This window comes from Camelus ferus, chromosome 20 (genome assembly GCF_009834535.1).
Source record: "Camelus ferus isolate YT-003-E chromosome 20, BCGSAC_Cfer_1.0, whole genome shotgun sequence".
Taxonomy (NCBI): domain Eukaryota; kingdom Metazoa; phylum Chordata; class Mammalia; order Artiodactyla; family Camelidae; genus Camelus; species Camelus ferus.
Window position 1 is genome coordinate 32,442,399 of NC_045715.1, and position 27,812 is coordinate 32,470,210.

The window sequence follows — 27,812 nt, forward strand, 5'->3', positions numbered from 1 at the left end:
ATGGCGCTGAACCACACGGCCCCGCCCCCGGACGAGCGTCGGCCGCGCCACCTTCGGGATGGGGACCCGTTTGCTTCCAAACTTTCCTGGGAAGCGGACTTAGTGGCTGGCTTTTACTTAACAATAATTGGTAAGTGTCCTTCATTTTCCCATGCGAAGCCTGCATCTAGAAAATTCATGCCATGTTGATTTTCCACAAAGATGCCCGCACTGAGGTGGGCGTTCTGAGCCGAGGGGGAGACCAGGTGGGACGGGGAGGGGGTGGCGTTCCGGAGCGCGTCCGCATCTCTCAGAAACGACTCTGTTCGCTTTGTTGTTAGGGATTCACATCCCCTGCATCATCCACAGACGTTTTACCGCAAGACAATTTCTCTTGAGACTATGTTTCGTTTTGGTTGCTTGTGTAGTAGTAGGTCTGTCTTCTGAATAACAAAAATGAATGACAACGATCGTTTTATTAAATGGACTGCTTTTACGTTTCGAAAAATGCTTTTGACATAATGATCAGAGCGTAGGCTCAGAATGGGCCTTAGACCTCATCTGATTCAGCCTCTGCTTTTCACGACGCGGGGAACCGCGTCCCCGGGCGGAGCCAAGTGAGCACCGAGTTTACTTCCGCTCAAGTCAAGCTGCACCACAAAAACATCACAGAGTGGTTTTGGTGAGAGTTGAAAAAAGAGTGTATTAATAATACACGGAAGCTAGTCAAGGGGCAAACGTTTTTGTGCCTAATCCACAGAGTGGTACGTCTGCTTCCAGGCTCTGCTAGTCCACGTGGTGGCCGCGTGTGCGTCCCGAGCGCTTGAATTGTGACTTTTCCAAATGGCCATGTGCTGTATGTCGTGTAAATAGATACTGAAGACATAGGACTAGAACAAATAATGTGACATAGCTCATTGATAATTTGAAACAACTGACTACATGTTGAACCTGTAACATTTTGGACACATTAGGTTAAATAAATGTATTACCACAAGTAACATGATAATATTTTTTCTGTGTTTAGTATGGCTACTAGAAAAAGGTTAGACCCGTATGTGGCTCACATTTCTGGTTTGTATTATATGACGTTTCTATTGGACAGCACTAGTCTAAGCAATTAGAGTCAACCACAGTACTTTTCTTAAATTCACAACCGTTGTTTTAAATTTGGGCAACCAGTGTGCAGATGGGTTACGTCTTGAGGTTTACCTGCCTTTAGTCTTTTCAGATGTTGGGTCAAGCTTTCTCTTTCTCCTCTCCTTCTCTCTTTCTCCTCCCTCACTCTCTCTCATCTACTCATCGCTGGCTAAGACTTTCATTTAACCTCCTGAAATTAGCCAAATTCATTAGAAAGTCTGGAGCCCCCTCGATGGTCAGTGCTTAACACTGAGTCAGAAATTCCACTGTGAAGGGACGCCCTGGGATCCATGGCTTTGTTAGGGTTATTGTTGTACTGATTTAAATTTGCATTCTTATAGATGGACCTTCATGCCCTTTCAAACACAAATATATTTCGAGTGCCCATTCTTTGCTCCTGTTTGAGTGGTTGGAAACACAGCAGCGAGGAAAATGGGCGAACTAGCCTCTGTCCGCACAGGGACCATCTGGTAGTAAAATCTGCATGGCATTTTCAGTCAACATAAGCACTTTTCAATTATTGGAAAAGAGAGAGAAACAGACATCTTATAAATTGATTTTGTCCTCATCAGTTTTGCAAGGAATGAATTAAAGAGTAGCACCTTTAACCTGACAGATTTCTCCAGGGGACACAACGTAGGGAGGGTGATTCTTTCATTCCCCACCCCGGGTGGGAAGGGGAGAGGCAACTGGGCTGGGTGGGCAGTCAGGGGAATTTCTCACCTGGTGCGGAAATGGAGGTGGAAGGAAAATCGATGATCATATGCAAAGCGGAGCTCTGAGAGCAAGCCAGAAAAAGAGGTCCAGGAAGCCGCTGAGCAAAGGAAGCATCAGATGACTCAGAGAGTCAGGGAGTGGAGCCAGACGGGCGTTCAGGGTGAGGCCAGGGTCAGCCGGAGGAGCTGAACTCATCCTAGACCCCGTCTGGTGCTTGGTGCTGTATTGTCTGGTTTCACCCCCTCCCAGGACAGGTGCGGGGATATGCCCCGATTTCTTCTAAGGAACCAGAGTGGAATGACATTCTTGGTGAGCTTTGTGAAATACTAAAAGTCTTGGGGGGAAACTGGAAGATGAGAAGACAGTATGAGTTTGGAATAGAGGAGAAATAAATTAGAGATCCATTTCCACCCTCTACACTTTGGCAATAACACTTCGTTTATTAATGGTCTATATAAGAGATGTACATTTTTTTTTTTGCATTCATAGAAGGATTTAGGATCTTGATCATCAAAAAAAAAATGACCCCCTCACTTAAGCTTTTACCTTCTTCTTGATTTCCTTTATGCATCATTAAAAATAAGTTTGCCTTTTCCTGACACTCCCCTACAGGGAAGACTGCCTGTGGGAATAATCTACATGCAACTTATAGAAAACAGGCTATTTTTGGATAAACTTTGGGCGCTGGGTGAAGCCTTATTAGTAAAGATAATCTAAGAAAGGGGAAATAACGTAATCAATATTCTCAACCGAGAAGGGTGTTTAAAAGAGCTTTGTGAATCAAATGCATACGCGTAGTCGCTGTTTCTAATCTTTTTGGATACGAAATAGGAGGCACGTGTTTGCAATTGTTCAAGCCATGTCTTCACATTTGAATTTCCTAGTGTGCCTTGCTCGCCGGTTTCCTTTAATGAGGCGTGGGTTTCTTTTTAGTTGGTTTTCTCTAGAATCTCCACAGTCTCCTCTTTTTTTTTTTCTTTTCTCTCCTGTCTTAACAAAGCTAAAGAGGTTTTAATGGACCATCAGGCAGCGCTGACCCCAGGGATTCAGAAGTTCCTAAGAGCACAATGCAGCTAGTTTCTGGTGGTTTCATACCGTCAGCTGAAACACACAATCCCCCCCCCCCCCCCGCTTGGCACCCCAAATGAATTGTGGTGGAGAAGTAGAAGTTAAAGCAGAAAACTCTGGGTTTCTCCTGTTAATACTCTCCTTATTCCTTACTACTAAAGGCAGCTGTACCAGATTCTCATTTATACACAGCTACACTATGAAGCAAGACTTCCTGAAGAAATCTACTCTACATGTTAAGCTATGGAAGTAGGTGTATTCTTTTCTTAAATAAAGTCAGTAGGGATTGGGTCTTTTTGGATGTAAACTGGGTTTGTAAGAGCTTGTGAACAGTATCTTTGTAATGCCAGAGGCCATCAGTCATTAATAAAAGGATATAAAAAAGTGGGGACACATTTATTCCTTTTGTTGGTAGGCTGGAGGGTTGACGGCTACGTTCTCTCCCTTTGGTGGGAGGGGAGAGCCCATATTATCAATTGCCACCCACTTCCCCTCGGTACCTAGTCCAGAAGCAGCCGCAGACACCCAGCATCCGTGTGTCCCAGGATGCAAGAGTCCTGGGATGTGTCTCCAGGTGTTGACCGTGTCCGTGCAGGGGGTCATGCCAGCCTACTCTGGCCTCTGCCTCTCCTGAACGCTGGTCCCCTCTCAGGAGTCCACAGTGATAGTGAAAGCACCTCATTGGTTTCGTCTTCAGACTTTGTCAATAGCCAAGAGGTTAACCCTTTTATCAGAGGGAAGGAGTTCTATAAAGCCAATAATCCATAAAAATGGCTAAGGAGATGCTCCATCCAGGGGCCAGTACAAGAACCGACCAGGGCTTCCCACACCCTCCGGAGCTTCACTGGGAAATCAGTGGTTCCTTTTTCTGGGTAAGTTCAGTTGGATGATCCCTGACTCCTATCCATTTGGAGGCAACCCATCCCTCGCCTGTCACTCACAACTCCTGCTTTTTATTTCATCTTCTTAACTTAGATTTTTATTTAGAGTCCTCTCACTACCCTCTAAATCTATGGTGTCCATGTTTGAAATTGAGAAGTGTTTCAGATCTGAGGGAATGCTAATTTCTGGTTTTAAAGATGGGAATTTATATTTTTCCTTGTAGGGATTCTGTCCACACTTGGAAATGGGTATGTCCTTTATATGTCTTCTAGACGAAAAAAGAAGCTGAGACCTGCGGAAATCATGACTATCAATTTAGCAGTCTGTGATCTGGGGATTTCAGGTAACACAACCATGCTGTTTCTTCTTTGGGGGTTTGAACGCCCCATTCTAAGGTCCTCCCTGGCTCGCAGATCACGCCCCCTCCCTATCTCCTTTTGTTCCTCACTTCACAAATCATCTTTACAGAGTTTGTGGTAAGTCAGTAGAGTGTTGTCTGGCTAAAGAGATTATCCATTAAACATATATTGAGTCCTTTCCATGTTCCTGCACCGTGAGATGCTGAGGATTCAATGTAAAATGACACTTGATACTTTAGACAGTTCCACGTGTAGTGGGCTGAGTGATTCAGAAAACAGAACCTACAGGCAGCCTCTAGGTCACTGTTTTTTAAATTGTTATTTTTATTTTATTGAAATATAGTCAATTACAATGTGTCAATTTCTGCTGTACAGCACAATGTCCCAGTCATGCATATACATACATACCTTCCTTTCCATATATTTTTCATTAAAGGTTGTTGCAAGATATTGAACATAGCTCATGTGCTATACAGAAGAAACTTAAAAAAAAAAATCTATTTTTATATATACTGCCTAACATTTGTAAATCTCAAACTCCCAAATGTACCCCTTCCCACCCCCTTTCCCCGGTAACCATAGGATTGTTTACTGTGTCTGTGAGTCTGTTTCTGTTTTGTCGATGAGTTCATAGTGTCCTTTTTTTCCCCCTTTAGATTCCACATATGAGTGGTATCATATGGTATTTTTCTTTCTCTTTCTGGCTTACTTCACTTAGAATGACCATCTCTAGGTCCATCCCTGTTGCTGCAAATGGCATTATTTTATTCTTTTTTATGGCTGAGTGGTATTCCATTGTATAAATATACCACAACTAGGTCACTGTTTTGAGCTCTATTATATCCCTCCTACCCTTAAGGAAATCTGTTAAGACAAACATTGAGGGGATAAGGTCTTCAGGGTAAATGATGGGTCTGAGAGGTGAGTATAGGAGGGGGGAAGGGCTGCCCTTCTAATGACATATTTAATTGTGGCTTAGGGACTGATTACAAGTAAAGGAAGCTGCTAGTTCAGTGGTTCTTGAACTTGTCTGCACAAAGACGTTACTTGGGGAAATTGAAAAAAAAAAAACCAAAAAAACCAACCCATAGCTGGGCTTCATACCGTGAAGTTTTGATTTAATTGTTTGAGAATGTTACCTGGGTATCAGGTTATTTAACATTAGAATTTCCAGGGAAGTTTACTGTGCAACCACAGTTTTGAACCACTGGCTTATTTCTTGCTTCTCTGGCCTCTCTGATAATCCAGCAAGGAAGATCTGGAATAAAATTTCTCTTTACCTGTAATTCATTTTTACAAATAGGAATGATTTTGGGGTAAGTCACCTCCCTTTGTTTTTATGTATAAAATTCCAGGGTTGCCTAGATACACTCACATATGTGTTTGGATCCCCATTTTCCGCTACTTAGCCTATGGTGTTAAATTATCGAAACTGGGGAGATTGTGTTTGAACAGCATATACCAACCTCTCTTCCCGCTGGAAACCTCTTAGCAGTTTCCCATCTAAAGTATCTCTTTAAAAATGTTCCTGATACTTGTTTCTTTCTTCATGAGTGCATTTTTCTGCCACTGCCCATCCCTAAAAACAAGGCTCAATAGTAAGTGTCTACTTTGTGACACCCTTTGCGTCACTATTTGTCCATTTGTCACACAGCAGTAGATGTGTTGCCCTCTTACTGAGTTCAGATGATCTTGGTTATTAGGGAAGACTTTACTCAGCATGGACAGGCTTAAATATCATGAGCTCTTCTGGGAAATACACATGCACATTCAGAGGAGCATGACATCTCAAGCCCTTTGCTGTAAAAATCGTCAAGACGAACCCCGGGGAATTTGCGAGGCTGCAAAAATGACTGCCATTCTTGGTATTGCCACGCGATGGCGGTGTCGCAACGTGAATGCTGGCGCTCCCGGTCAGCTCTCCCTGCTTCCCCCTGGCGGTCCTCTCTGGTACTGCACGTGAAATGCTTGAATAAAACCTGCCATTTCAGCCACATCCTTCACCACCCCTGCTGAAGGCTGGATTAGACTCGGTTTGAATAAAAATGTCCTTAATTGGTCGGATACATTGAAAATGCTTTCGACCAAGCGAGTCTGCTCTAGAATTGATATACCACCTCATTACTCTGCATATGTCTTTAGAGTAATTCACCAGAAGGCATTTTCTTCTGTAGGTTAGTTTTCTCTGATTAACTCAGATCATTTCTCCAACTCTGAATATCTCTTAAGGACACTTTTTCCCTTCCAATAAACCTTACATTTTTTTAAGTGTCTTTAAAATTCTTTTCTTGGTTAACTATATTCCATGATAAGCACCTAGAAGAAACACAACCGACAGACCAGACATATTTCACCTCTATAACTAATATTTGTTGTTTAAATATCAATGGCTTTTAATTGTGTATATGTGTTAGAATTACCCAGGGAGCTAATATATATATATATATTCTGATGGCTAAGTGTTTACTCCAGATAAATTAAATCAGACTATTTGAGGGTTGGAGCCCTGGGCATTGGGATTTAAAATAAAGCAAAACAAAACGACTCTTCTTGTGATTTGAAAGTGCAGCCGGGTTTGAAACCATTCCACCTAAACATTCCAGAATGTCTGTCGAAACCCTTTGAGATCCCAGATGTTCTAGTTGACATCCCACAGGTTCATCAAACCTCCACTCCAGAAGGAGTTTAAAATACATTTTGCTCATGGATCCAAGGCACAACAGACACGAATTCACTCCATCTGAGTCACTGTCTCTATTGTTGTTGTTGTTGTTTTCCCCACTCACAAAAAAATTGAAGTATAATCAGTTTACTGTGTTGTGTGTTTCTGATGTACAGCATAATATTTCAGTCATACATGTACATGCATATATTCCTTTTCATATTCTTTTTCATTTTAGGTTACTACAAGATATTGAATATAGTTCCCCGTGCTACACAGTGGAAACTTGTTGTTTATCTGTTTTATATCTAGCAGTTAGTATGAGCCACTTTCCATTGTCTCTTTTGCTGCCTTTAGCACCCAGCCAGCAGACAATTATCTCAAGCTCGGAGTTTGCTCTCGCCTCTGCTTGGAATACTTTCCTTTTATTGGCTTGAATCTTCCACCACTGATTTAGCATCTAAATGCCGCATTCTCAGAGAGGTCTTCCCTGATCTCCTTTCAGAACACAACCACTTCTGTCTGTCTCCATCCTCAGCTTCATTTTCCTTCCCTGCACTCCTCACTACCCAACATGACGTCATTTCCTTCTCAGCACTCCTCACTACCCAACATGACGTCATATCCCATCTTATGTTTCAGATTGTGTGTTTCTATTGTTTCCTCTATCTGTTCACAAAAAAACCTGTTGATCTCAATCTCCACTTTGTCCTTGACACATAATGGGCACTGGGTAATTATTGGTTGAATAAAGACCAGTTCTTTTCCACCGGGTTTCCTCTCTGACAATGGGTTAGCCCCAGTAGGACTAGGACGCTCGGATATGAGGGTGCTCAGTCCAGCTGGTGGGAGTATGAACTAGCTGCCCAGACAACTAGAGATGTCTGCCTTGCTCACAAAGGTGCCCAGTAAATTGTGTTAACTGACTGAACTAAGAATATACCAAGGGAGGGGCACGCCTGGGAGGGGTGGGGCGGGCCGGCACCTGCAGGCTGCAAATATCAGTTACTTGGTTTTTCTAAGGTATTAAGGCTGGAGAACCCTCTTTCAGTAGTTAGATCAGACAGAGAATTTGGAGACCTTCCTCAGCCATTCCCTTCAAGGGAGGCTGAATGAGGAAGGTGCAGGGTGTGAATTAATGTAGAGTACTTTCTAGAAGAGATTGTGTGATTAAGGGTTTGGCAAAAAATCTCATTGTTACTATGGGTTAAGACTTTCATTAGGAAATAGAAATATATTTATGAAATCACTAAATTATCAGCTAAAAACTCAAACTAAATTTTGAAGTAAAAATACTTAAACATCAGAATACATAAATAAATAACATATAGTAATAACTGAATATTTATATTATAAATAAAAAGGTTATATAATTAAAAAGAATACTTTCTAGAAAATAAACAAACAAAACAAACACGAATGAAGACAAGGAACAAATAGTTTAAATCTCAGAGATTTGGTTCTGGTGGTAAACACATTGGACGTAACAGTTACTAAAACAGCTCTGTCTTGTCTGAATCGGAAAACTCAACAGCAGGTCGAGGTAGGCGGGTAAGTCTGCACTGGAGGGAACTCTCCTTGACAAACTGCTTGGTGCTCTAGTCGTAGGCAAACCCTTCACCATCATCTCTTGCTTCTGTCACCGCTGGATGTTTGGCTGGATTGGCTGCCGCTGGTACGGGTGGGCTGGATTTTTCTTTGGCTGTGGAAGTCTTATCACTATGACTGCGGTCAGCCTGGACCGATACCTGAAAATCTGCTATTTGTCGTATGGTAAGTAGGAAGGTTTCTATTCCCTGATAGTCAAATCTAGGTGGCTTGTCAGAGCGGTCCATGTTTTACCCATAGGGAATAAACAAAGACTAACCTCAGAGACCAGGAGCTTTTCTATTTGTAGCCTATCTTGTTCTAACACAGGTTTACAGATTTGAACTGCTATCGGTGTAGGTTTCTTTTAATACTACTTTTATGGGAATGTCTGGTGCTTGGCTATGATGGTTTTAAAAGTACCATTTCTTTGTATAAAGTGTGCAAGCTCTTACTGTGTTCTGCCTTGCAACAGAAGAAATCAAATGCATTGAAAGGATGTTAGGTCTAAGATGTCTTAGCTGTTTCCCCACGTAGTAAGTATAATTCTAGAGAAGGATGTTTCTGATTCTCCTTTGGCGCACAGTCTCCCTGTAACTGCAGAGATGAGGAATTCTCCCCCAGGTTAGAGAGCCGTGCCTGAGGCAAGGACACCCGTACAGAAGTACCACCCAACATTCTCTTTGTGTGTGGGAACGTAGAAAGCTGAGTGGTTAAGAGAACTGGTGAGGGGTGAGCCCGCAACAGCCAAGTTCAGAGGCTAAAGGTTTTCTGTTTTGTTTTGTTTTCATGATTAGACCATTCCACATGTGAAAGATAACGTTTAGTACTTCGGCTTCTTGGAGTTCTGGGAATTTACTGAATACAAAAGAGAAGCGTTTGCACTCTTAAGTTTATTATTGAGAACCAGCCACGACCAGGGACTAATACTGGTTCCCATTGCATTGTTTTGTACATCAATCTCAATCAGCCAGGTGGGTGTGACCATGAGGACACATCCTGAAATGGGAAAGATCAGGTTGATTTGGCACTCTCAATGGGGTGGAATTTTTCTTTATATTTTAAAAGTCTACAGTCCTAAATTAAAAGAAAAAATGTTGAGGGGGGGTGTCAAGGGGTAGGGCCATGGCCTGATGTCTTCACCATTTAGGGCGCTTTTTTTTTCAGTGCTCAGTTTTTTTAAAAAAAAATTGCATCTCTTTTCTAAACAGTTTAAAACTTGCAAATAGAAAGAGCTTAAATCAAAGATTCCAATAAAATACAAAAATATAATTATACATATCCTGGATGATTTCAGAGTCAATTTTTTTCTGTAAACTTATTTTTGATCCTATCAAATAGATTTTAAATATATCTATAGCTTTATAGACGAAAAAGCAAGAAGTTTAATTTCTAGGGAATATTTGAGGAATACTAAACCTCTATATCTCTGCTTTTTAAATATTTTCTTAACTTTAGGCTTTGCATCAATTAAAGAGATGGTACTGCCACTCCCTGAATCATGGCAGGGCACAGCTCCATAGGGGAACTGTTTATATTTTTCAGCTTCTTCTAAGGTTGATTCTCAATGGTCTGGTTTTGTCATTGGATTTGTCCCACTGGTAAACCCTCCACACAGTGTCTTGGAATGTTGGAATTAGAAGGCCACTTGGGGGCAGCAGGTAGCCCTTCTCTCCATGTAATGTGATCAACTGTTTTAAGGCATCCCTGCCGGACAGCCACTTGGCCTCTTCTTGAGAATAATTCCAGTGACCAGTGACGGGGAGCTTACTACTGCACAAGGCAGCCCGTTCTCTGATTGGTCTGCTCTCATTGTTACAATGTTATTCCTTATATTGAGACAAAACTGCCTCCCAGTAACCTCCACCCATTGGTCCTAGTTCTGACTTCTGGAGCAACACAGAACCAATCTACTAATCTGCTCCCTCCTGTACTTGACAGCCTTTCACCACACTCGAATGTAAGTATAAAGCACCTCACCAAGTAACCCTGACCATGAATGCTTACGCGCGTGCACGCCTACGCACGTGTCCATGCATACACGTGACTATCCGTGCCAGGGTGTTATCCGCCCTAATGGATGACCCAAAGCCGACAGCTATTGTGGCTACAAGATTGCTACCCCCCTCTCTGGTGGGCTCCTGAAATTTGCATTTCATGATACAAACTGCCATGCATTTGAAAACATAGAGACAAAAGAATCCATCGGTGGTATTTCTCGTGAGCATTAGTTGAGACAAACAGGGGAGTAAATATTTGCGTCCATGGAGCATTTCAAAGTTTCTAAAGGAGGCCTGGCATTTCTTCTTCTCATCCTTATCAAAATCTGTAAGCAATATATTTTTATTTCCTCCATTTTACTGCTAAGATCACTGATGTCCGGAAAGCTTACGTGAAGTGGGTCAAAGGCTGGAAATGAGAAAGATTAGGCCCTTCTGACCTCCCAGACCTCATGTGACCCTAAGCAGAGGCAGGCCTTAAGTCTGTGCTGAAGAAATCACTTGGCTTTTATTAAATAAGTTTTGCTATTTCTTCTCTGCTACCCCAAACCCAGGCAGTTAGGAGCCATGTCTCTGGCCCTTCCGGTTTCGGGCAGCAAGCGGGATGGGGAGGTAACTTCCCATGTAGGCAGGAGCCCCAGACCCGGCTGACCTGTCAGTGGTTGTACTGAGCTTTGGAAAATTATTGCTCGTGCTTTCCAGCTTTCCTTAGATGGCCGCTCTGTTTCCTCCTCTTGGAACTTGCTTTTGGCTAATGGAAACTAGTGCTGGAAAACAGAGCTCATTTTTTTTGTTTTGTTTTACTGAGAATATTTGCACAGAATTACTTTTGCAGAACGTGATACAGGCGAGCTAGATTCTCCACCTCTACCACTATGGCTGTGTGAGTGTGATTGTTCTGTTAACAATGTTTGAAGATTCAAAATCTGCTCTCGGCCAGCAGAGTCGACCCCTCTAAGATCACACCACACAGTCACAACCCTGGCATCAGCCTGCACCCCACCAGTGCTTAGGAAGAAGGTGAGGTGAGGGACGTGGGAGCTTTTAGGAAGAAGGGTTTATTAAAGACCCAGGCAATGCCTTATCATTTCTCACCTCCTCCAAAGACTCTACCTTAGATGAACCCTTAATACGTGCTTTTTTTCTTTTTTTTTTGAGCTCCATCTTTGTAGTCTACCAGTCGGCCTCTTGCACTGGATAGGATCTCGAAGGTCATTCCCAGTGCTTCCCAAGATCCTCCACTGTCTTCAGCACCGTCTCATCTCTTTACTGCCACCTTTCCCCAGCTTCTGTCACTTCCCCATCCCAAGGCTCCCAGATGCCAGAGAAAACCCTCCCTGTGGAATCACTTCCAGTTTTATTCTCTTGGAAAAAGGCCCCAGTGGAACGCTTTTCCCTCCACCCCCACTCCCTCCGGCTTCGGTTACTGACCACTTCTCCCAGAAGCCCGTGGAATAACTCTTTGGATGTGGAATTTGACGTGTCAAGGGGAGGTATCCGGGTGTCGGGCAGATTACATCCTGGTAATGCTCTTCTTCCACCTCCAGGGGTCTGGCTGAAAAGAAAGCACGCCTACATCTGCCTGGCCGTCATCTGGGCCTATGCCTCCTTCTGGACCACCATGCCCTTGGTAGGTCTGGGGGACTACGCGCCGGAGCCCTTCGGAACCTCCTGCACCCTGGACTGGTGGCTGGCCCAGGCCTCGGTGGGGGGCCAGATCTTCATCCTGAACATCCTCTTCTTCTGCCTCCTCCTGCCAACGGCGGTGATCGTGTTCTCCTACGTGAAGATCATTGCCAAGGTTAAGTCCTCCTCCAAAGAGGTGGCTCATTTTGACAGTCGGATCCACAGCAGCCACGTGCTGGAAATGAAACTGACCAAGGTAAGTGCAAGAGGGACGATTTAGAGATGTTTTCTAATCACTTACGACGTCACAGGGTGAAGGGGGGGGATGTAGGACTTGGAGAACTTAGAATGTCCACTGTTTCTGTCCTTCTGAACTCTGTTATCATTTATTTAAACCTTTGCAGTACCTCCTTCCTCTGTCTCTCAGTCCCTTATTTACACACACACACACACACACATACACACACTACTTCTAAGAGCCACCAAATTTGTACAGTGGGTCTACTGGGGGCTTATTCTCTCTGTTGAATAGGATATTATTGGTGCTTAAAAATTATTTCACTAATAAGAGCAGCATCTTAATGATTCGTAAAATGCCTCACAGTATTTACTGTTTTGCCTGGACTTTGGTGGGCACGGTTAGAGACATTCCTTGTTTACAGAGTGAGAGCGCACCGCACCTGGTTTCCTTAACACGAGAGCAGTTTCTGCAGCACCGAGTCCCAAGCCCCTTTGGAAAGTGCTAGTCTCAGCGCTGGCCGCTTCTTCGATATTAGGGTCTCAGGGTGAGGGCGGACAACCTGAAAACAGACGAGGGTTTGGATTCCATCACTGGCACTTGCCGGGTTTGTGACCCAGAGTGAGCCACTTAACTTCTTTGGATCTATTTCCTCACCTGTGTAGCAGGAATAGTGGCGTCTGCCTCACTGGGTGGCGGTGGGGATTCAATGAGCTGAAACACGCTATCCTGTTGACTGATGCACGGACGATGTTAAAGAAACCGCAGTTCCTTCTTTCTTTTATAACTTTTAGGAATTCTGGTAAGGTCTAAGGCAGTGGTCTGTACACTTTCATGGTGTCCCACCCTTATATTGAAAAAATACTTTTCAGCTCATACCCTCAATATAAATGACATGTAATGCCATCACTGTGTTTTTAATATTAGCACACCCTAGTTTCTATCTTATATATGTATTTTTTTAATTGAATTACAGTTGACTTACAACATTGTGTTAGTTTCTGGTGTACAGCATGGTGATTCAGTTACACATATATATTATTTTTCTTATTCTTTGTCATTATAGGGTATTAACAAGATATTGAATATAGTTCTCTGTGCTGTACAGTAGGACCTTGTTGTTTATCTGTTTTATATACAGTAGTTAATATCTGCAAATCCCAAACTCCTACTTTACCCTTTCCCACTCTTCCCGACCCCGGTAACCATAAATTTGTTTTCTATGTCTGTGAGTCTGTTTCTGTTTTATAAAGAAATTCATTTGTGCCAATTTTTTAGGTTCCATATATAAGTGATAGCATATGATAGTTGCCTTTCCTGTCTGTTTCTATCTTACATTTTAAAGATAAAAATAAATGTAGATTGACGTTCTAATCATTCTTCTGGTATCCCCGTCTATCCTGTGGCCCCTTACTCACCAAACTTCAAGTGTCCTCACAGCTTTCTCCAGAGACCACTGGCCTCAGGGACCTGGAGTAACCCGGTTCCCTCCAGACCAAAGGCGGCTTCCTAATTAAGTCAGGACCTTTGTCCTGGTATTTTTTAAATATATATTTAATTCATTATTTAATTATTATTTTATTTTGAGGGGGGTGTTAGGTTTATTTATTATTTTCAGAGGCAGTGCTGGGGACTGAACCCAGGACCTCATGCATGCTAAGCATGTGCTCTACCACTTGAACTGTACCCTGCCCACCCGCATCCTAGTATTATTTTTCTCTCCAAATTTCAGATCTTTTGACGTTGCACAGGGACCGCCTGGCTGCACAGCGTGAGCTAAAGGTTCTGCGTGGTTCTTGTTCGCCTTTACTCTCTAAACTCCACATCCGAGTAGGAGGAAGTTCGAGAGAATTTTTCATTTCTTTAAATCTGTGCCGATAACCTAAAAATAGAGCAGATCTACAATTGGCTGTAAAGTAGGGAAAACATTTCCATAAAATGCAGGATCATGAATTAAGTTCTTCACTTCCAGCTCTTCTTTTAACTCTTCCCTGTGATTAAAAAAGACTACTCCAAATAAATCAATCCAAGTTCACTGTAGCTGAAACTGAATCCAAATTCTGTTCTGTACCCAGTGCTATTGTGGGAACTGGGTGAACGCAACAGAGATAGCAGCGTTCCTTTCCCGCAGCTCCTGGACGGGGGCCCGCGGAACCCCGCGGTGTCTGGGACGCAGGTGCGTGGATGTTTGCTGACCTTGCAGCTCTGCCGTTTGGCAAACCAGGAAGCTGCCGGGATGTTATAGGACGTCTCCGGCCTCTTTCCCATCCCCAGTGCTCCTGGCCTGGAGACACGTGGATGGTCTTGCGCAGTGAGTCTGCGTCTTCCTACCGGGGAGGCCCTTCTCCCGTTCCTCTGAGCCTTTACTCATCATCCTCTCTGCTGCTGGTTGAATTGCTCAACTCAGCCCGCTCACAGCCGGCTTTTGCAGACACCCTCGCATCCGGTTCTCTGTGTGTTCTTGAGGACAGGCAGCTTGTTGGTCAGAGCTTCTGAAGCACATCATGCGTCCGCGTGGAAGCTCAGCTCACACCGTTTAATTTGGGGGGGGGGGCTAGGTAATTAGGTTTATTTATGTCTTTATTTTTAGAGGAGGTACTGGGGATTGAACCCAGGACCTTGGGCGTGCTAGCGCGCATGCGTGCTCTGCCGCTGAGCTGTGCCCTCCCCCTCCCACCGTTTGACTTGTGGTACCGTTCTCCTTGACCTGCACTGCGCAGACCAGAGTCCGGCTCACGTAGACCAGATTAACCAAAGAGGTGCTAAATGGAAAGTGTAGGCGTGCATGTGCATGACTTTATTGTACACAGATCTTCTAATCTATGCTTTCAATAACACTATGCTATATGTAATGTCTGTACTAGATGTTTGTATTTCATTTGCAGATATAAAACCTATATGAAAATAACCTGAACAGACAAGATTTCTAATTATTCACATTTATGCCAAAAATTTAAGCCAAAATTCAACCCACGTCGAAAAATAAACACAACTTTCCATGGCGGCCCCTTCTGTACTCAATTTAAACTGTTTTCAATTACAATTTAATTTTGATCTTGCTTTTCTGTACTGGGTAAAAATAAGTAGAAAACCCTTCGCTGGGCCTTTTCATGGTCTTAGAAGCCGGGTCTTCCACCCCGCTCCCTCTCAGGGTCAGCAGTTGGTTCATTCACTTGGTGCTTCGGATCGCAGAATGGCCTGGTCCAAAAGCTTATTATTTAAAGGGCATCTCCTGGGATTCTGAAATCAAAATCATTCTTTTTTTTTTTTTTTTTTGTGCTCTATTTATTTCTGGGTGGGTTATAATCTGGGCCTACTTTTTGCCAGCCTGGCCTTGTCAACTTAAAAATCAACGTTCCATCTATAAACCTTTCTCCACATTGTAATTTCCTTCTAATTAATGAAAAAAAATGGTATTGTTAGACTTTTATAGCAGGCTGAAATTTCACAGACTACAGAAATTGCGGAGGTGTGCAAAAGAAAAAAAAAAACAAAACCCAAAGAAACAAAAAAAAAAAAGAAGAAGAAGAAGAAGAAGAAGACAACTCCATTTCTGTGTTCTTATGACTCGGGTTCATCTCATCTTTAAGCCTGCATGTGACCTGGTGAAACTACCAGCATTACACAATCAAGATAAATTCAGTTGAATCAGGGTTTCCTCCCCTTCCTAGACTCTGTGTAAGTTCCAGGGAGGTGTTCGTGACTCCACGGGGCCCGTGGGTGGGGGCTCCTGGTTTGGTTGCTGTCATTTATTGGCCTTGGTGTTGCTGAGAGAGCTAAGTTTCCCTCTGGCCTCAGGCGTGGGTTGTCGTGGGTCACTTTTCATTCTTGTTTCAGCCTCTTAAGGCTTATCAGCAATTCCAGCTACTCCTCCATCGTTGGACCACAGCCCTTCAGGTGGATGTTGGGAGGCGGGCAGGACCCTGGGAAGTGAGGCACAGGCTTTCTGCTCTCATATCCCCAAGTGCATTGAGGGTCTGTTTCTCCCCGACCCCATCCCTGGCCCCTGCGCTCAGTCCAGGGCCGTACCTTCAGGACACCTTCACAAGGTCAGCTTCCACTTCCTCTGTTGTCCTCCTTCGCCGTTGGGCAGTAAGCCCTCCACCCATCTTGGGGTGGGACACCTGGCCCGTGTAGCCACGTACATTCCTGGAAATTGTCCACACAGTGCACTTAATGCCCGAGTCCTGCAGGTCTGTGGCGGCAGATACTCAAGGTCATTTTTGTCACGCTTGAGACCCTTTCTCTCAACAATTTCCTCTCTCGAAAGTTTTGAATTTCTGTTTTGAAGCTCAGAAGCTGAGAGACGAATGGCTTACTTCTCGGGGCGTTTTCTCCTTGTAAAAACCTTCATCCTGATGCAGTGCCTCTTGCTGCTGCTCTAATGAGGGGAAAGGCAGAGTCACAGGAAGGAAATACTCAAAGCATCAATTAATTCTTCCAGATATTATTATGCTGTGCACACGGGTACTTCATATTTATTCATTTAACACACAGACATCACTTATGGTGTTCCAGGCAGACCCCGTGGACCCCTGGGTTTCTTTAAATTTCTCTTCTTCGAGGACGCCTTCCTGAGCCCTCCTGGCTGGTTGAAGTCCCTCTGCTGTGGGCCATCAGAGCGCGTGGTGCATCCACTTTTCTGAATGACACATCTTTGTGGCTCTTCTGTGCAAGACAGTAGCTGGGTGAGGGCAAGTGCTGTTTGCGTGGCTGCCACCTCCTGTCACCTGCTAGTTGCTTAACCAGCATTGCTGGTATGACACCTAACAGAAGACACTACGTTAACCTAATGCATTTGATCGGTGTTAATCAGTTCCTTGACTCCCCTCCCCCGCTCGAGTGCCTCTGTCCCTTTTATTTTGTTTTGCTTTGTTCGTTTATACCGACTGTGAAGTCTTTTTAAAACTCATAAATGTAAGCCTCTGCTTCCTTCAAATGACTCCTCCCCCTTATTGCTCATTGAACCATATTCACCATTGAGGATTCAGATCAGAGAACCCCCACATGGACTCTAAGTGTAGTTGCTGGGAAAGCTGAACTGTATTCTTTTCGTCTTTTTTTAATCAATTGATTAATTCCTTTCCTCTGGTTCATCTTCGTTGTTTTTAGCTTAACTCTTACTTCCCAGAGAAGCATTCTCCAAATTGAATCTGAGTCCTCCTGTTTAAGCGTTTCATTGCTGCTTTTTCATTTCCCTCTTAGAACCTGTCCCAATTTATAATTAATTACAATTGCATACTTATTTTTGGGATTATTTGTTCATTGCCTGCCTTTACTACTTGTCAGTAAGGCCCCTGGGGGTAGCAACCATGTCTTTCTGCTCACTCTGTGTCCTGAGGACCCAAAACGATGCCTCAAACATATACAGATATATTTGTTGATGGAAAGAATTTCAAAGAAGGGGTCAGGCTCAGTTTTGCCACTAGCTCACTGAGAAATCTCACATAGCCGACATTTGTTAGTTATTTTGGCTGCCAATGATTGAAAGCCTTTCCAGGTCTGAAATGTCCACGTTGAGAAACTGTCAACGTCCTGTGTCTTGCTGGGGAGTAGCGGGGGAGGAACAATGCGTCTGTGCAAAGATGGCTTCTTAATTTAAAAGATGCACAAAGATCAGTTATTAATTTTCCAAGATTCCCTTGCAGCTAGAGTGAAGTTTTGACCCTAGGTTCCAGCCATAACTGCCTGTCTCAGGAACTAGGGGCACCCGGTGGAGACTGCTTCAGAGGACACTGCTATAGAAGCCGTGGTTTCTGTATCAGAACCGGTTGAAGTCATGGTTTTAGGTATCATTTCTGTCTGCTTGGCCCCAGTTCTAAACTGAGCGTTCCCAGTGATGCTGTATCTTATCCAGTATCTTCCTTTTCTGTCTCACTCAGCGAAAGTCCATTTCTGTTGCTTGCGGTTCAGAATCTTGAGTGACTCGCCTTGGGAGAATCACATAATCTCTTTGGGCTTTATGTGCGAAAGGAGATGGGGGAAAGGAATTAAGTGATATCTGCACTACCTTCTAAAACTCCAAGGCTGTATGAAAATGGCTAGCGTGGTGGGGTTGTTTAAAGCTTTTATCACCAAAACCACCCGGCCTCTGGACTGGGCACTCGTTGCCGTCTGAGCAGCAACCTCCCCACCTTGAAGGCTTAGTTCATCTGTAGTGAATAATGTGATATCTCCCTTGTTTGGTTGAGCTAGGTACTTATAAACGTCTATGTTCTATTCTGTAAGCCAGCCACCGCCTAGTCAGGCAATACTGCGTTCAGCTTTAGACCAAAACCCCAAAACACAGATGGAGAAAGTGACATGATCTAATTTACAACCTCCCCTCCAGTCACAGCTCTCACTTGTTTATGGAGTAGGGGTATTTTAAGATTTGAGAAACTTGCAACTGGGAAGCGCAGAATTCTTCTTTTTCTTCTACTTCTAATTTCTTTTTAAAGTATGAACTAATGTTTTCTAGTTGGATCGCAGCCCAGGCTGACACGGCAGAGGCACCAAAGCCCTCCGAAGTGTTTTCTTTCTCGGTGCCTGAAGGTGGGTCTGAGACAGTTGGCCTTTGTTGTTGTTCTGCTGATAAAATAGAGGGAAGGAAGGAACTCAGACTAGACGTGTTTGGAGTTGTCGAATTACTTAGTTTCTTAAAGGTGATGTGAAAGCTAAATATCACCACCCCTGCTTGATATAAATGAGGGAACTGAGGGCTGAGGAAGGTGGGTCACGGTTGTCCGACCCCCCCATCTCCCCCTTGCCCTGAGGGTCTCACTCAGTGACAGCTGCCCACACGTGGATGGTAGTGGTCTCGTAACTGCCATTTATTGTTGCACTGTCATCCATTAATACCGTTCTCCCCTCTGGTTGGGAACAGATCCATATACCTGCTGGCTCGAGCCAAGATAGGAAAAGCAAATCTGCTCTGCCTGGGCTCCTGCCACCTGTGCGCTTCCTGGAAGCAGGCGGGGACCCTCTCCCTGCCCCATCTCTCACTGCGCAGATGTGGTGAGCTCTCTTCCCGTGACCTTATCTCATCCCAGCCACTGAAATATCTCTGTTATCAGCAGTCTAGCTGGTTCTGGAGTGTGATTCAGTCTTATGGTTGGTGGAGAATTTATTCCACGTCTCTGGCCCTCATTGTAAGCCTTCACTCCCACATCAAGCCCTCTCCTCATGTATTTCATTATCCAAGGCCAGCACGCAGCTTCCAACGTTGGCTACAGTCTTACTTCTGTCCGGGCAAAGGAGCCTGGTGCGAGGAACTGAAGTGGCAGGTCTCAGAGAGGCAGGGATTCTGTCTCCCTCACACTGGTCAGTGGAGCTGAACCATAATTGGAATCCAAGTCCTGGAGTGTCTCCACGTCAGACTTCTGCTCTCCCACGTGGCCTCGGCACACAGACAGGACAGGACTTCCCTTCTTGGACGCATTTTCTGCTGTAATGGTTCAGACGTATCAGGTCAAGAGGCAGAGCCTTGTATAACTTGGAGAATTTACTTTCGACTCTATTCTATTTTTGCTTCCATTGGTTAATTCCCTGGAATGGATCCATGTGGGCAATATTGCTTATGTGACACTTGATGCCAGCTTGAACTGGAGCTGGAACATACCGATATCCTTTGGTTTGTAGCTGCAGCAAGATATATTTAAAATCAACTGGGTTGCAGATGTGTGATTCTTTTGTAGAAGCTAAAACATGTATTCTGTGAATTTCCTCCCACAAAACCTGTCTAATTTAAGAGTTGGAGGTTTTTGCTCCCTTTCCAGTGAACCAAAAGGCAGTGACAAAAGTGAAGCACTTAAAAAATAAACAACTTAGAAGAAATTGACAGGAATAAGTGCCTGTGTTAGAACTGGTTTAAAGATGTCTGGGAGAGAGATTTTGGAAAATAGAAAAGAGGAAACTCAGAAATGTGGGAAGTAAGGAACAGACTGATGGGAAGATTAAATGTGCTCCAAGTTGAGTAGAAAGTTCTGGGATCACTGGGTGTAACAAGAAAGGTTTGCAAATTTTTGCAATCTCTCTTAAAATTATTTGAATACTTAATATGATATGTGGAGTATATTTGAACATGAGAAGCTTGTAGAAAACGATTGTGCCTCATATTAACTTTGTATTCACTTCAAAAATATAAGTAACACTATGCAATGCTCTTAGAGCTAAGCTTTTATCTCTCTTTCTGCTTTAAACTTGATTCTAGTCATTCAGCTTGAAGCATTTGGCTTTACTCTAACCTCAGAGAAAGCACACCGATTCATTTGCGATGTGTTTAAAAACCACGGTGTATTTAAGTCTCCTGTGTCTTTTTAAAAAAGGATAACAGGATGCACATGTTTTAAGTCCTTCCTCTTCCCCGTTGCCCACGCCCATTAAAAACAGCAAATACGTAAAATGGGGAAATATTACGACTAAGTGCTAATCTGTTTCTTGTCAATGCCTTTGGCAGCAGCACAGAAAACAGCTTTGGAGACACTGTGAAGTCATCTTACGTCTCACCAAAGGAGACAGGATGGAGCTGTGTGAAGTTCCCAGACACCTGCTAGGGCAGGCTTTATTTATATAGTTATTGTTTGGGGATTTAGGGAAAAAAAAAAAAAAAAAGACCCTCCCTGAGAGCTTTGGGGCATCCATTCCATTTATAACCAGAAGTCACACAGACCAAACCCTGACACCATTTCTCCTGGGTAAGCTTCTGCAGAAAGATGGAAAGGCAAGCAAACGGGAGAGCTGCATGTGTGCGCCCGCCTCGCTGATAACTGCTGAGCACAGGTGAGCATTTTGGCTCAGGACTCTAGCGCGGGGGCTGCAGGATGTGCAGGGTGTCTGGGTTCATTTGCTTCATCACTTTGGGACTGAGATTCTCTATTTGCAAAATGGATACTGTTTTTTTTGGTTTTTTTTTTTTTTCTGCAGTTAATATTTAGAAATGAGCCTTGGACTTCTGGGGTAGAAATTTTGAACCTGAGACTTTCAGGTAGATTCCCCATGCTTCCTTTTGGACACAGCACACAAATGTGGGGTTCTCAGGGCGAGGACACCCTACTGGCAGGCCATTCCACTCGTCAGGTAGACCGAGGGCACGGACCACTTCCTGCACACAAGAGCCCTGCTCCCACTACAGCACCTTGAAATGCACATGCATACAAATGACTTCATTATAAGAAAAACTTCTCCAGCTGGATTTCAAAAACAAAAAGGCAGGCACAAATATCATTGCTTGAACTATTATTAATAAAACATTTGATGTCCCGTTTCTCATCCCTGATTCTCCACGCCAGCTTGCTCTGACCTGGATGTTGGGAATTGTCACTTTGCTTCTTCAGCAAGGGGGTGGGGGAAAGAGGAAGTGGTGGCCTGGCCCCAGAGACCTCCATCCTTTCCTCCTCCCAGGATTTGAGGGAACTCAAAGGTAAAAGGAACGCTGACTTTTCCTCAGACTGCCTTATAAAATCCCAAAGGTGGGTCTGACTATGCTCTTTCTGGTCATGTGTCCATCCCTGTTCCTACGATTGCAGCCAGGGGCGCGCAGTCTTCTGGTCAGACTTGGGTCCTGTGATTCCTGCGATGCCAACTCCAAAACCAGAAGGGACGAAGGTGACACTAAGGTGGAAGAGGTACTGGGAAGAGGAAAAGAAACACAAACACACACCACCAGAATTCCACCACACAGAGGGCAAACTTGACCACCGTTTCATTATTTATCTTAGGGAAAGAATATTCTTGCAGATTACAGCAGAAGGATTCTTTGAAGTTAGCGCAGTGTCTCTCAACTGGGGTAAGACAAAACCCACACCTTGGACTTCCTTTGCCGGTCTCTGTTGACTGTGTGAATAAACAATGACCTTTCACCCTCCTATTTCTTTTTTATTTTATTTATTTTTCTAGGGGAGGAGGTAATGAGGTTTGTCTATTTACTTATTGCTTAAGTGGAGGTACTGGGGGTTGAACCCAGGACCTCCTGCATGCTAGGCAGGCACTCTGCCCCTGAGCTATCTCCTCCCCTGGCTTCCTATTTCTTCCCGTTGCATTTTAGTTTACGGGTCAATCTTCCTAAACACAGCTCTCCCACGTCTCCTGCTCAGAATTCCACTAATGCCTCCAGGCACGTGGAGTGAAGTGCAGGCTCAGTAGGACGTTGCGCAGAACCCCAAGGACATGGATGTTGGCTGTCTTTCCAGCTTCGTTTCTCTTTGCTGCTTTCTTATACTCCAGAGTGACATGCTGCTTGCTGTACAACCTCACACAGACCTGTCTGCGCCTTGGTTCCTGCTGGTGTCGCCAGGATGCCTTTACTTCCACTTGCCAACGTGCGGGTTACATGCCACGTTCCTCATGAAACCGTTCTTACTTGGCTCCATCGCGAGTAGTTTTGTCCTCCTCCGACTGGCACTTAAACCCCGTTCAGCTTTGTGCTGTAGGTGTTTGTGTTCTGGAGGGTGACAACCCAGGCACAGAGGTGTGCTGGCGTCCCCAGCTGCACTCACACAGTGTCTTACACAAAGCACTTGCTAAAAAAAGATGTGCTGAATTAAAGTGGGACAATCTCCAGGGTCAGACAGAGAGTCACGGGTACAAATTAGAACTACATTCCTAAAGGCGGTGAGACACTAGTCAGGGTGCTTTAAACACCATCTCTAACCAGTCTGTGGTCTGGAAGTTAAGAGGCTCCGAAGGTAAATATAATTTTCTGAGTGAGAAAAGCACTTTCTGGAAAAACCTCATTTGATACCGCTGTGCCATTTTGGTTCAAGCTCGATCACTCTCTTTTCTTTTGTAGCCAGTGAATTTCTACTCCCTGAGCCTCAAACTTGAGAAAAACTTGAGCCCCAAGAAATAACATTTAATAGAAAGATCTGAAGAAGATTCCTATTAGAATTTCAAACAAGGGCAGAGTTTCTAAGTTTCCTGAGGCAAATATGAGTGATTAAAAATTTCATCAAGGTGAACATAGTCTCCATCTAGCTTGTAAGTGAATGTGGGTTGAGAAGTCGGGAAGTTTCAGGAGCACAGATGTCTTTTTAGTGTGATTTCCTGCTCAATGTAGGCATAACTGGACAGCTTTTGTGGGGTTAAACCTTGGGTCTTTGTGTGCATTCAAATCCTAGAGTGGAGAACGCACAGGCTGCGGTAAATGATAAAGAATCCTTATAACTTCTGAACATCTCAGAAGTCCGTAAGAAATGATTCTGATTGGCAAGATACATGAAAAGCCAATAGACTTTCTTGGGTGTAAACAGGCTACCATCTTTGTCCCCTCCCCATCATTTCCTCCGGGTGTCTTGATTTTGTTCTCTTGTCACCTTCCCTCCCCAGGTGGCCATGCTGATTTGCGCTGGTTTCCTGATCGCCTGGATTCCCTACGCCGTGGTTTCGGTGTGGTCAGCTTTTGGGAGGCCAGACTCCATCCCCATCCAGCTCTCCGTGGTGCCAACCCTCCTGGCGAAGTCAGCAGCGATGTACAACCCCATCATTTACCAGGTCATCGATTACAAATTTGCCTGTTGCCAAACTGGTGGTTTGAAAGCAACCAAGAAGAAATCTTTGGAAGACTTCAGGTACAATTTCAGAAACTGGAAGTGGATGACACCTTCTCTGTTTCTAAATCCCCTGGGGTTCAAGCCACTAGGCTGTGCTGCCTTCTTAGAGCCAGAGGTCATCACTGAGTGTTAGCACTAGAAGGACTTTATTTTCTCTTCATTAAAATTCCCCAAATCAAGTAATCAGGTACGAAGGAATTGGACCACAGGTGGAAAGGGTGAGAAAAGTCGTTTTGTTTTTAACTGTAGAGCAGCTAACTTATGGAACCACGCCGATCTGAGCAGCCGCCTTGTATCACTCTTACGTACGTGGAAGCAAATCCATTTCACTCCGGTGCTACTGCGCTACGTAGCGTTGAGCCAAAATTAAGCTTTCACAGCAGAAAAGATTCTCTTCTTTGAGAACATTTCTACTATTAGCTTAAAGTACAAGATGTGGATGGGCCAAGGCAGGGGAATCAGGGAAATGACTTTTTACTTTCTGCCAAGTTCTTTATTTTATTTTCACAACAGACCCATATGATTCCTTCTCTCTGTCAGATGAGGAAACTGAGGTTCAAGTAAGGTGAGGGTCTGTTTGGCTTCAAAATTCAAGACCCCTATGTCTACTTGCTTTAAACCGATAGTCATCCAAGTTCAAACACAATATAAAAAGATCTACGTTTTTATACTCCCTTCCCTGACGTTTTGAGATTTTGATGTCCTATTTTACATCTTCTGTTACACGATGAACAAGTCTGGGGATCCAGCACCATTTTTCCTAAAGACCCCAAAGTCCGAGGATGAAAGACTAGACGATTGGTCGTTTTGTGTGCCCACTCAGGGCCAGCCTTGGTGAATGTGAAACAGGCACCGCATCCCTGGTCGGCAGCGAGAGGTGCTGGGGAGGCCCCTTAGTTCTTAAGCTCGATGGTTGCACATACTATTTTCTTTGAGTAAGTAGGGAACGGAGGAGAAAGGTAGAAGTGACTACAAGATGTGGGTTTTCACCTTGTTCTCTCACTCTGCTTGAGCAAGTTGAGCAAGTGACAGGTCTTTGGACCTTTATGTGTCCTCAACATGTAGGTAGGGCATCAAAGAAAAAAGATTTAAAAAGGCACAAATGAAAGGTAGTGTTGTCAGTGGTGCTATGGTTCCAGGGGGGAGAAACAGTTTCGAGGTAGAAGGCAAGTGTTTAAGAACAACTTTGCTATTTACAGTAGTTCTTTATCTTTGGGAAAATGAACTACTTAGAGCCTAGGGCTGGGATGAGCTCATAGCAATGCCTGTCTTAATAAGCCTTATAAACTTATTAATTATTTTATTAACATAATTATAAATAATATAATAATATATAATATAATTTTATTACATAATTTATAATAATTACAAACAATAAATAATATAATAAATAATAAAAATAAACAGTAAAATAATAATAAGTAATTATTATTAAATAATATGCTTAATAAGCTGTAATAATTACACAAAATGCCCATGTAAAGGGGGCTAGGTGACAACAGTTTAGTGTTTTTTCTTCCCCAACTTGTTGGTGGTTATTACGTGCTTTGTTGAGTTGAATATAAATTCAGATACTAAAATGCATCTATTTTGGACGTGAAACACTTTGCCCTTGTCAGCTATTAATACTGTAACATGAATGCAGGTAGAAAGAATACTTTCAGTACAGCAGTTGTGGGAGAAGATGGTGGGGGCACTTTTTCATCCGAAGGAGGGCAGAATTGGACAGGAAAGGCCGAAGGCAAATTCCACTTCCCTTATAATTTTGCTTGAGACTGACTCTGGGTTCTGTTTAGTCGCTCACAGGTGTGACTAGCACGTCAGTATTCAACACTTAGCGATGCAAAGAGAGACATTTATGTAGAAGAAAGAGACCTCGGGCCGCAAACCTTTGGAAAGATCAGCCAGGCAAGAGAGAATTCGGTTCACCTACTCCTCTTAGCCGTTTATCTGAAATACAGCAGTTGCCTTGCTGGAGGACCAGGGCCAATTCCCGACCCCAGAGTTTCAGCTTCTGGTGGGAAAAGCAGGCAGTAGTGCTGAAGCAGGCTGGATGCCTTGGATTCTGGACATCGAAGCATCTTCAGGGAAATCACGCTGAAGAGATGTGAGGAGCTGGCAGATTTTAGCAGGATCTGCTTCGGAGGAGAGTCAGAAGGCTGTGAAGAGGCCACCAGACGTGGTTTTTGCTTTTGTTTTTGTTAAGCTTTCCCAAGAAGACAAACAAACTGCCCAAAAGAATTTTATTTGTCTTTGTTGTTATTTAGAAGCTAAGACAATGGGTCACGTAGAAGCTTACAGAGTGAGGTCAAGTGACAGGAAGCCAGTTCAGAGGGGTTAACGTACCACCAGAGCAATTCAACTGAATTAAACCAGATTAATTTTATCCTTATCTTTCTTTTTCTGAGCTCTCAACTGTATTTACTTATAATGGGAAGTCCTCTTGGGGAATATTTTGAATTCAAATCAAAAAGCTAATGTGTTGACTATGAGATCGTGGAAGTAAATTTTGAGTAATTGTCATGGTTCACTAAAAGTTAACTCACTGCTTTTTTTTTTTTTTCCTCTGAATTGAGTCCCCTGAAATTTTGGTAGAAACTGATGAACTGAAGGAAAAGCAACATGGCCAAGAATGCTTTTTGAAATGTTATTACTTGCTAGGCTACATTATCCAGATGTAGCCTCCCGTATTTTGTGAGCAATGTTTTTGCACCCTGGCTGTGTGTTAGACACACCCAGGGAAATTGGAAAAAAAAAAAACTGCTACCTGGACCCCAGCTGCAGGAACTTGGATTGAATCGGTCTGGATGGGACCTGAGCTTCAGTGATTTGGCTGGTTCTCCCTCCCAGATGATTCTCCCACTTGGTCATTTTTGACAGCCAGTGACCCAGAGTCTGGGAAAGGGAAACACTGACACGGGGGCTCATGGAGTCATACGCCTCTCACCCACCTACCCAGCAACTGGTGAGGCCACCCACCCCCAGTGACTTCAGATGCGAGGCCAGTCTTGGGGTGGGAGGGGAATAGAAATGCTCAAAAATACCGGGGGTGCATAGAGAAGGACCACATTCCATGCCCCTAGAACTTTAGTAAAAGTAGAGAACAAAGAAGAACAAAGCCCCAAATTCTGGCATTGCTTGTAGTCGAGCCTCCTTGACCACCTTAGTTTAAATGCTGTCTTTCCAAAGAGCATTCTTTCAGTGGGTGAGCCCACCTGAGTGGTAGGTAGGTGTGCGGTGAATTTCGTCCTAGAGGATAAGAAACTCACAGGAAATGCTTCATAAACTAGTGGCTTATTTTTGGAAAGCTCTGCCCAAGGGATTTCTTGACTTCGAATATTCTGTTTAATTAATTAATTAATCTTTATTTAATTTTAACTCATTTTATTTATTTTATTTTGCGGTAAGGAGGAAATTAGGTTTATTTATTTAAGTGGAAGTACTGGGGATTGAACCCAGGACCTTGGGCATACTAGGCAGACACTCTACTGTCTGAGCTATACCCTTGCCCCAACTTTGAATATTCTAAACTAAATTATTATTTTTCCATCTCTTTTTTAAAAAAAATAAAATCAAACCAGCATCTTTATTTTCTTAGTGGAGGTACTGGGGATTGAATGCAGGACCTTGTGCCTCCTAAACACGCGCTCTACCACTGAGCTATACTCTCCCTGTCTATCTCTTAATTCAAGTCTTGAGCGTATAATCTTCATGGTGCTCAAGGTTAACATGATATACATGCGTATCTATGAGATATATAAATATACCCACTTTCAATTGCGTTTTCCCCCTCCTCCGTCTAGGCTGCACACCGTGACCACAGTCCGGAAGTCTTCTGCTGTGCTGGAAATCCATCAGGAGGTATGAAGATGGACACACGTTACTCACGGACACAGTTATTCACTAATTTGCCTCGTCATTGCTGTTAGCGTGTGATTGCGACCACACCTTTCTCTTTATATTATATTTTTATATTTTGTACACTTTTCCTCTTTCTCCTTAAGCCAGGATTTACTGGGAAATTCC

General features: G+C 43.7%; 1 protein-coding gene across 1 annotated transcript; it reads left to right on the forward strand.

Annotated features, from left to right (window-relative positions):
- Positions 1–27,653, forward strand: OPN5 (opsin 5). Its single transcript, XM_006190729.2, has 6 exons — positions 1–130; positions 4,010–4,129; positions 8,410–8,580; positions 11,942–12,276; positions 23,563–23,804; positions 27,590–27,653. The coding sequence occupies exons 1-6, from the start codon at positions 1–3 to the stop codon at positions 27,651–27,653; spliced, it is 1,062 nt and encodes a 353-aa protein (XP_006190791.1).
- The last annotated feature ends 159 nt before the right edge of the window (positions 27,654–27,812 follow it).

What these genes read in the sequence shown, in the direction of transcription:
- OPN5 (XM_006190729.2), top strand. Translation starts at nt 1, where the DNA reads ATGGCGCTGAACCACACGGCCCCGCCCCCGGACGAGCGTCGGCCGCGC. An exon ending in CTGTGATCTGGGGATTTCAG is followed by an intron (nt 4,130 to 8,409) that starts GTAACACAACCA and finishes TTGGTGCTCTAG; the next exon opens with TCGTAGGCAAACCCTTCACC. An exon ending in TGGAAATGAAACTGACCAAG is followed by an intron (nt 12,277 to 23,562) that starts GTAAGTGCAAGA and finishes TTCCCTCCCCAG; the next exon opens with GTGGCCATGCTGATTTGCGC.